The sequence below is a fragment of the Silurus aristotelis genome (assembly GCF_946808225.1).
Source record: "Silurus aristotelis genome assembly, chromosome: 5".
Lineage (NCBI taxonomy): Eukaryota > Metazoa > Chordata > Actinopteri > Siluriformes > Siluridae > Silurus > Silurus aristotelis.
The window spans coordinates 10871848-10882129 of NC_139578.1; the positions used below are offsets into that span (position 1 = coordinate 10871848).

Consider the following 10282-nt stretch of genomic DNA (forward strand, 5'->3'; position numbering starts at 1 on the left):
TTTTACTCAAAGTAGTTTCTCCTACTATGCCTCTTGGTTCAGATTCAAGGCAATCACAGAACCCCCTGCCTCTTAATTTGCTACTGAAGCGTAAATGAGCGATCGTTGACATTCCTTTTAAATAGTGATAGGTTATCATGAACGACTTTTGGAGTAATGGTATGTTATTATCATAATGGTGGATGAAGGGTGATTTGATTGCACCACTATTATTGTTAGCTCAGTAATCGTCTTTAGAGAGTAAGTGTTCCACGAAGGCGTGCAATCCATCTTGAGGATGAATGGTTGAGAAATGCAGTACTTAGCGCAACAGTTCGTTAAGGCTCAGTAAATCTGGCAAATGACATTTCGTACCGGGGATCTGAACGTAGAATTATACATCTGAAAATCAGCCGATTTCGTGGGTCCGTGAGTGTTTAATCAGATCCAGAATGAATGTCCGATTTCGTTGGCTATTAAAGAGGCTAGCTACAAATCCAAAGCAACAAAGTCACACTAGAAGTTTAAAAAGTTTATTAGGTTTCACATTGAAAGGCATTTAATTGCTTCAACAGTTCCATACTACCTACATATCACTCTTAGTTAAAAAGTTCAAAAAGCTTTTGCCCTTCTTTAAAAATATTTCAACAATACAAGATATGACACATTTGCAACCAGTATGTACTAGCTGCTTTAGTTGATAAATGATCTCCATTAAACACAAACGGTATTGTAAAACATGTTTAGACATTTGCTACTATTATTACATTGTTATTATACTGGCAAATTTGATGTATTTTCCAGATCAAGTGCCTGTGAGTGATTACAGCTTAGAGCTGTATTTGCATTGCTATTGCTTTGCATATTTTTTAATAATTCTTCATTGCTTTATTCTTCTAAATGCAGTTTTTGCTGCATTTAGTGATTCCGAAGCTCCACGGATGGGGTTAATTTTTCCTCAGGCTTCAGTTGCTCTTCTTGCCATGCCCTTTGAACTTAGCCATAAAGTCAAAAGCTCCCATATATTCACCAAGCAGCACTCCTACTTTAACGGGCAACAAACTGAAAGAAAAATAAATAAATGTTAGAGATAACTGTTATATGTTAATACAAAATAAATGTCATTTCATCTTTATATGCTGTACAGCATGTTTATATTTCCATGTTTATGGCATAATAGTAGTAATATTAGTATAGGAACTGATAAGAATGTGATCTTTGGATCTTTGCAGTACGCAAAGAGTTGCAAAACTCTTGCTTATGAATCTGTGCAAAATAGAGATTCACTTTTACAGCAAGACCGTTAACTTGATGAAATAATCTGCTATGTTTGACAAAAATAGTCCAGAACTTAGTGTAGAAAAACGAATTCAAGAATAGGAGAGAAATAAAGTTGAAATATAAGAAGTAGGAAAAAACAGTATTGTAAAAGCAGTGTGCATGTTTATTAACAAATTGTGAAATGGTATTTGATTGATTGGTGTCAAAAACAAATGTAATTTGCATCAAAATGCTTTTGTGTACTATATTCCATAGCATCATGTATGCCAACGCTACAGTTTTAATGCAGACACCTGCAAGAGAAGGATTAATTTTCATTGAAACTTGAACTGTGCTACTAGGTTTCCTGACTGTCTCATCAGAGGAAGAAATGTGCTGGCTGTCCTTTCATGTTGCGAAACCTTCAACAACAACTTCACGTGATCTGTGATTGCCATTATCACACTCACTGCTGTGATGATCTATCGCGATCATGGCAGAAATATACAACAATAATTCCAAATAAGTCGGGATGTTGTGTAAAATCTAAATAATTACAGAATGATATGATTAGCAAATATCAGAAACCCATATTTTATTCAGAATAGAACATAGAAAATATATCAAATGTTCAAACTGAGGAGTTTTTCCATTTTATGTCATTTTGGAAACAACCCAGCCATTAGGGTTGCACAAGCCAGTGCACTCTTAGCGCCGGTCCCAAGACGGATCGGTCGAGGCCTGGGTTACCAATGATCGCCACAGGTATCGTTAGCCAACAGGGTAGCAGTGGTAATTGGGCTACTGTTGGGCAAAGACAGAGATGGAGAGGAGGAAGACGTCTACAGAGACGGCAGGAAAAGAAGTGTGGGAGAGTGGAGGTTAGAATTGGTACTTTAAATGTTAGTACTATGACTGCTAAAGGGAGAGAGGTAGCTGATATGATGGAAAGGAGAAAGGTAGATATGTTGTGTGTTCAGGAGACCAAGTGGAAAGGGAGTAAGACCAGGAACATTGGAAGTGGCTTTAAACTGTTCTTTTTCGTGGTGTAGATGGAAAGAGAAATTGTGTAGGGGTGATTCTGAAGCAAGAGTACAGTAAGAGTGTAGTGGAGGTGAAGAGAGTTTGGGGTGATGAACATGAAGCTGGAAGTTGAAGGGATGATGATAAATGTTATCAGTGCTTATGCTCCTCAAGTGGGTTGTGAGATGGAGAAGAAGGAAAAATTCTGGAGTTAGATGAAGTGGTAGAAGGTGTACATAGGAATGAAAGATAAGAGATTGGGGCAGATTTAAATGGTCATGTAGGTGAAGGGAACAGAGGTGATGGGTAGGTATGGCCTTAAGAAGAGGAATGTGGAAGGGCAGATGGTGGTGGATTTTGCTAGAAGGATGGAAATGGCAGTGGTGAACACTTATTTTAAGAAGAAGGAGGAGCATAGGGTGACGTATATGAGTGGAGGAAGGTGCACACAGGTGGACTATGTTCTATGTAGGAGATGCAACCTGAAGGAGATTGGAGACTGTAAGGTGTTGGCAGGGGACAGTGTAGCTAGACAGCATCGGATGGTGGTCTGTAGGATGGTTTTGGGGTGAAGAAGAAGAGGAGGAGAGTGAGGACTGAAAGAAGAATAAGATGGTAAAAACTGATGACTGGTGGTGGTGAGGAGGTGCGGGATGATTGGGCAACTACTGCAGAAGTGATAAGTGAGACAGCTAGAAAGGTACCTAGTGTGACGTGGAAATAGACAGGAAGACAAAGAGACATGGTAGTGGAATGAGGAAGTGCAGGAAAGCATATAGAGAAAGAGGTTGGCAAAAGAGAATTAGGATCGACAGAGTGATGAGAAAAGTAGGCAGGAGTACAAGGAGATGCGGCAGCAGGTGAAGAGGGATGTGGTGAAAGTCAAGGAAAAGGCATAAGAGGAGTTGTATGACAGGTTGGACACTAAGGAAGGAAAAAAGTATTTGTATCGATTGGCCAGGCAGAGGGACGGGGAAGGATGGAGATGGAAATGTGTTGACTAGTTAAGAGAGTGTGTTGAAAAGATGGAGGAAGTATCTGGGGGAGCAGCTGATGAATGAGGAAAATGAGAGAGAGAGAATGTTGGATAGTGTAGTGGTGGTGGTGAAGCAGGAAGTGGATAGGATTAGCAAGGAGGAAGTGAGAGCAGTGATTAAGAGGATGAAGAGTGGAAAGTTGGTTGGACCAGATGACATACCGGTAGAATTATGGAGATGTTTAGGAGAGATGCAATGGAGTTTTTAACAAGATTGTTTAACCGGATTTTGGAAGGTGAGAGGATGCCTGAGGAATGGAGAAGGAGTGTGCTGGTACTGATCTTTATGAATAAGGGAGACGTGCAGACCTACAGGGGAATAAAGTTGATCAGTCACACCATGAAGTTATGGGAAAGAGAAGTGGAAGCCAGGCTGAGAGAAGAGGTGACCATCTGTGAGCAACAGTATGGTTTTATGTCGAGGAAGAGCACCACAGATGCATTATTTGCGTTGAGAATGTTGATGGAGAAGTATAGAGAATGTCAGAGGGATTTGTATTGTGTGTTTGTGGATTTAGAGAAAGAGTATGACAGAGTGCCAAGAGAGGAGTTGTGGTATTGTTTGAGGAAGTCAGGTGTGTTAGAGAAGTATGTGAGGGTGGTGCAGGACATGTATGAGGACAGTGTGACAGCACTGAAGTGTGCAGTAGGAACGACAGACTGGTTAAAGGTGGAGGTTGGACTGCATCAAGAATCAGCTTTGAGCCCTTTCTTGTTTGCAGTAGTAATGGACAGGTTGACCGACGAGGTCAGGCAGGAGTCTCCATGGACTCTGATGTTTGCGGATGATAGTTATTTGTTGTGAGAGTAGTGAGCAGGTTAAGAAAAGCCTGGAAAGGTGGAGGTACACGCTGGAGATAAGGGGAATGAAAGTCAGTAGGAGTAAGACAGAGTACATGTGTGTGAATGAGAGGGAGGGCAGTGAAGTGGTGCATTTGCAGGAAGAAGAGGTGAAGAAGGTGGAGGAGTTCAGGTACCTGGGGTCAACAATGCAGAGTAATGTAGAGTGTGATGGAGAAGTAAAGAAAAGAGTGCAGGCAGGGTGGAGTGGGTGGAGAAGAGTGACAGGATTGATTTGTGATAGAAGAGTATCTGCAAGAGTGAAAGGGAAAGTTTATAGGACTGTGGGGAGATCTGCGATGTTGTATGATTTAGAGACAGTGGCATTGAGTAAATCTTCAGCAGAGCTGAAGATGTTGAGGTTTTTGTTGGGACTGAGGAGGATGGACAGCATTATAAATTATTTTATTCAAGCGACAGCACATGTAGGACGTCCTGGAGACAAGGTAAGGGAGGCAAGATTGAGTCTCTTGAAGAAGAGGGTATGCCAAACAGTTTACTGAAGCTAAACACATTTTTTTGATCAAATACAAAATTACCTTATTTTATCCTTAAAATTGTATATTTCCTAAGTTTAGACATTTAAAGTGTTTTCTAAGTTAGGCTGTAAAATATTGGTTTACTAGATTTGCAAATCATTGCAATTATACAATTCAAATTTTACATTTTACCTTTACAACTTTTTGGAATTAGATTAAAACAGCAGGTCGAAATTTGTGGCAAACTGTACAGACAAAGTACTTAATTAACCCTTTTGCAATTTTTTCATTCTGACAAGTAAGTAAAGTGTACTGGGTGTTAAATGTTCTCTACCAGAATAAAAATCCTATCCCCTATTCTGCTGCTTTTTTGTTTTTTTTATTCTGGCAATATTTCGTGTATTTTACATCCTATGCCAATTCCTGTTCCAAAAGTGAACCCGTATACCTAAAAGAGGTAGTATAATCAGCACACTCCTACACACGTACGCACACAAACACAAAGAACAATTTGGCAGAAACCTGGCACATGATCAGTCAGACATGTAAGTGGTTTATCCATTATGGCATCATAGTCTGGTCTCGCTAATTTAAATCTTAAATGATGGCACAATTATTCTAGAGTTCAAAGAGGTTTGTGCACAAACAGCAGAAAGGTGTGTGTGTGTGTGTGTGTGTGTATGGGCTCTTACAGACATACGGTATACAGATAAACAAAATCCTGCATACACAACATGAGCATTGGTTACACACACAACAAACACAGCAGTGTTGTTTCCTGGAGTGAATTAAATCTTAAATGTGACTTACTTCTTTAGAGCGATGATTACATAGATGCTACGAGGCAGATAGACATAGACCTGATCTCTCTGAACAGCATCCACGATCTTTCTACACACATAATTTGGCTCCAAAATGGGCATGAGTCTCGGCCACCTACAAAAATACAGTCGTTTTAACCAGTTAACAAATAGTATGCTTATAAAAGAACAGAATTTCTTGGGCTTTAAGAATACACTTTACAACTACTACAATTATGAAATGTAAATCTCATTGGTCTGAAGAAATTTGTATTAAAACTGCATCTGTCACACAAAGTAAATCCCTAGCAAGCATAATCAAGGTTTTTATTTATTTATTTAATTATTTGTAATGATTTATGTAACTCTTGACTCATTCAAACTAGTACTTAGTAGTCTATAAGCTATATCCTCACTAGTCTACAACAAAGTGGAATAACATTTTCTTATCTAAAGATTATTATTTTTGGTCCAAAATTTAAACTATCACATCATCTTAATCCTTCTTTTTTTGTTCGAATAAATTCTTTCAGAGAAGCTATCCAAAAACAGTGATTAGGATATGCTATGATTTAATAATTATATCTACCAGATTCATAATAACTCATTTGAGCCATTTGATGGTACAGAAATGATGGCAAAAGAAAATATCTGTAATACAGAGAACTCTCAATGCTAAGTTCCTCCTATGACATTGTTATATATCAAAACTAAGATTATTCACGCTATTATTCTTAGATGCCTTTATTCATTTCACTTAGTGAATCGCAATTGAATTTAGCAGAAAATGTTTGGTTCTTTCTAAATAAATAAATAAATAAATAAATGCCCAAAAGTGCCAAAAGAAAAACATTACCTGCCAATTTTAGTCTTGACATTATAAAGACATGTCCAGGTTTAATAAACTGTATATTTTGCATGATGTTATTTATCATAGGAAATGCCAAACAGATTTGCATTTTACCAAGATGGTAGCTTTTTATTTTTATTTTTCTAATCTACAGGTGAGTGTGAAAAACACTCACCTACATACAAACAGAAAACACACAATGATCGTTTAAGTAATAACTGACATCTCAGACACTGCCTGGACTAAACACAAACATGTTAAACCACTCATTCTTGTATTCGCAAGCATTCAATTTTGTCCCACATTAAACACGGTGAAACAATGTCTCCTATCGAACGTTTTTACACACTGCGGTACATTCTGAGTCTTACTTTGTGTTAGCCCCTTCAAACATTCCAGTGTTGATGAAAAACGGACAAACTATGGTGGTCTTCACTCCATCGCAGCCCATAGCCAACATCTCCAGACTTATGGACTCGGCAAAGCCCACTGCAGCAAACTTGCTAGCACAGTAATCTGTCAAATACACACAAACACACAACCACCGGTTAGACTTGATGGTTGTTAAACAGGGGGAAAGTCAGTGTTTGCAGTCACACAAATTGTGTTGTAGGTTTATACCTGCCAGTCCGCTAACACCGATAAGTCCAGCTGAGCTAGCTATGCTGACCACATGACCATGGTTTGCAGCAATCATAGCTGGAAGAAAGGCCTTACACGTCTAAAGAAGGAAGCAAAATCACTGTGGTGCAAAAAGATTTTCCTGTGTGTGTGTCATTGCACTGAATAATGTAAATCTAGAAATGTGTACATGTGGGGGAAAAAAATTACCCTGCAAAGGTATGTCATAGTTACTAACCCAGAAATGTGCCATGCTGTTGACCTCCATAGTTTTCTCTATAAGCGTATCTGAAGACTGCAGGAACTTCTTCCCCGTGACAACACCAGCATTGTTCACCAGAATATTAACATCACCCACCTCTCGTTTGACCTAAGAAGCCAAGCAAATTGAATCAGCCTTATTTATCTCCAACTGAAAAACATACAGTGATGCAGTGCTTTCAGTAATCAGCTCTGTTTTCTAGTACAAATTAGCAGTGTTTGGAATCAAGAGGCTTTAGTAGCTTTCATGCCAAAACTGTATGTCTGTGTTCAGTTATCCACGTCATGTCTGGTAGCATAAATATCGAAAAGTAAATTACATTTTACGGACCCAATCAGTATATCTTAATTTAACGAACTGAATCCAACTATTGTAAAATTATTGTTCAGGATTGCAGGCCAAATCGTTAGCTCATTTCCCGTCTAGACTTGCCTCGGTCTAGAAATAAGGAACTAAATAACCTTCAGATAAGTGGTCAAATATCATCAAGACTCACTCCAAACTTTTATCTAGAGCACTTTACGTTTAACTCTAACTAGTAAGCCGAGTTGAGTGGGCTCGGTTTAGCCTCTTTGTCTCTTTACCTACTAAACCAATAACCAGTTTGGGTTAAATTCAGGTCAGAGATAAAAAAAATGTGAACGAATACAGTTTCTAACTTTTAACAGTTTTATGTATATGTGTATAAGGAAGCACTTGGCTCTTTATGAGGACAGAATGTCTCCTATATAGGTGAATATATGCAAATATGACCTTGTAGGGACATTTGGTTTACACCAATGAGAAAATGGGATCGTATATTAGCATAAAATGCAAACAATTTTTAGGTAAAAGAACACATAAGTACGTGTAGAGTAGTGTGTGTGTGTGTTCCTACTCTGTCGGCCACTTTGTACACCTCATCCCGGCTGCTACAGTCGCAGGTGTAGGTGTGCGCTCGCGCGCCGTGCGCTTCTTGCACGAGGCGCGCAGTCTCCAGGTTTCCAGCCTCGTCGATGTCCCAGAGAACGAGGCGCGCGCCGAGCCGCGCGAACTCCTGCGCCATGATTCGGCCGAGTCCGGATCCGGCACCGGTCAGCAGCACCACCTCACCCGCGACACTCTTCCTCCGCGAAGGCACAAATAGCCGGAAAAGCGCCTCTAGGTAGTACACGACCGTCAACCCGAGCACCTTTAGGGTCTCTAAGAAGAAGTTCATGGCGGCAGAAGAGTCTGGACGCCCGATGTAAGATTCTGAGCTTCGAGTAAATTTCTTTAAACTGTAAACTCCGTCACCAGCCTCACTCTGTACATGAAGTTTACTCACCCCCAGACACCAACACTGGCGATGAGTTCATTCCCTTTTTTCTATATAAACAAGCGGTTAAAGGTTGACCTTCGGTCTGCAAAACGTCCAATTACACTCAGATACAAAGGTCGGTATTTGTGCGGGCGACTCGGTAACGGTACAGGATGTGGAAGGCGCGGCTTCTTATTGTTAACTCTTTGTGAGCCGACAGGCGCAGAGCTGTGAAACGGTACAGTTCAACAACACTTCAGAAACACATACTTACATTTTATTGTTTGAATAAAACATGTGACTCTAAGTTTCAATCTAACTGAATTGAAGGGTGTTACATCTATTGTACATATCAGAATGGCATTTTACTCAGTTACAAAAAAAGAGAGAGATATAACCTGATTATTAATCTATCAATAAAAAAATATAATTTTGTTATCTATAAATAAATCGATATATACACCGTTTATGTTGAGTGGGATATAGTGATTGAATGATAACACATTTTTTTTTTTTTTAGGGGTATGCAAACTTTTGTTCTCAAGACGACTTAGTAGGTATTTCAATAAAATGAAGGAAAGATTGAAATTTGTATGAATAAATAATAATACTCTGCATTGCAAATCTCAACAATACAGTATTTTAAAGTAAAAAAGAATGTGAGGTTCTGCTGAACACATTGATGGGATAAAACAGTTTTGAGTATAGTATAAAACTGTTCAAATATCTTATTGTTGAAAGAGTCCCTATTTAACTCCAGAATGTACGTTAAAACGATATGGCTGAGGGTTAAAACAGAGAGAATTCCTTTGGGGGAAGAAGGTGGAGCTAATTCCAAGTTGAGGGTGACCCAAGAGCATCTCCCCCTAGTATGAAAGATTTCCTGTATTGGATTGGGATTGAGGGCAGTCTATTAATCTGTCATGGGGCCCAACATTCCTATGGCTGCTCCTGCCTACAGGAAGTAAACATCAAAGACATATATGTGGGAGTGAAATAAACGGTTTGTCAGATATTAACTACAACACAGATGCAGGTAATGTTTAGAGATGCAAATGCAAATTTCTGAACAGCCAGTAAATGCACTGGACCTAAATCTGGGGTCGCTTTTATTAAACAGGGTATTTTAAAGTAAAACAGATATGGCGAATGACATGCCAGGCGGCCTGAGAAAACTTTTCAGGATCACATTTCGTATCGTCGGAATTCAAAAAGCTACTAAACATGTTTAACATTTTTCCTGAGTTGAAATATACACCGTATTCACACACAAGCCTCATGGTCATCTCTTCACCCAAACTGTTTTTCTTCATAAGATCTTTAAAAAATATCCTGCTTTTTGTACATCCAAATTTGGAAGTTCTTTTTCACTCTTCTATTTTGTTCAACTATTTCGTAATTATTGGCAGTTACGAACCAGACAGGATCACACTGAGGTAACATCCTACCTGAGATGAATTCTTGGACCATGTTATTCCATCTCTATGTGCTCTCATTAATACATCCTGCTCTATTGCTTACCAATAGTTATGCAGATCATTCCCAAACAAACTCAGCCCTCTTACCAAACAATTCCAAACCAGTAGTCTCACACAGTGTCAATGTATGGAGCAAATAAATTGTTGGATGAGTCAAAACGAGGTTGGCAGCAAAGTGGTCCATTTCAGAATTAGTGCAAGTCTCAGCTCCAGGGGGTTCATTTGGGTGTACTAATAGACTCACACTAGACTTTTACTAGCCATATTAAGAATTCGATTTAAAGGGTTATTGTGCCTACAACACCTCGAGAAATTATCCATGTTTTTATAACTAACAGGGTTGTATTCTGTAAAAAAAATAATAATAAAAATAAA

At 39.0% G+C, this 10282-nt stretch overlaps 1 protein-coding gene across 1 annotated transcript; it reads right to left on the reverse strand.

Moving 5' to 3' along the window:
• Positions 1–496: 496 nt before the first annotated feature.
• Positions 497–9144, reverse strand: sdr16c5b (short chain dehydrogenase/reductase family 16C, member 5b). Its single transcript, XM_083542221.1, has 6 exons — positions 8028–9144; positions 7127–7258; positions 6889–6988; positions 6639–6783; positions 5428–5553; positions 497–1041 (listed from the first exon to the last, which is right to left on the reverse strand). The coding sequence occupies exons 1-6, from the start codon at positions 8346–8348 to the stop codon at positions 945–947; spliced, it is 921 nt and encodes a 306-aa protein (XP_083398347.1). The 5' UTR covers positions 8349–9144; the 3' UTR covers positions 497–944.
• Positions 9145–10282: the final 1138 nt, after the last annotated feature.

What these genes read in the sequence shown, in the direction of transcription:
- sdr16c5b (XM_083542221.1), bottom strand. Translation starts at nt 8,348, where the DNA reads ATGAACTTCTTCTTAGAGACCCTAAAGGTGCTCGGGTTGACGGTCGTG. An exon ending in TTTGAAGGGGCTAACACAAA is followed by an intron (nt 5,554 to 6,638) that starts GTAAGACTCAGA and finishes GTATTTTTGTAG; the next exon opens with GTGGCCGAGACTCATGCCCA. An exon ending in GTAATCATCGCTCTAAAGAA is followed by an intron (nt 1,042 to 5,427) that starts GTAAGTCACATT and finishes TTTTTCTTTCAG; the next exon opens with TTTGTTGCCCGTTAAAGTAG.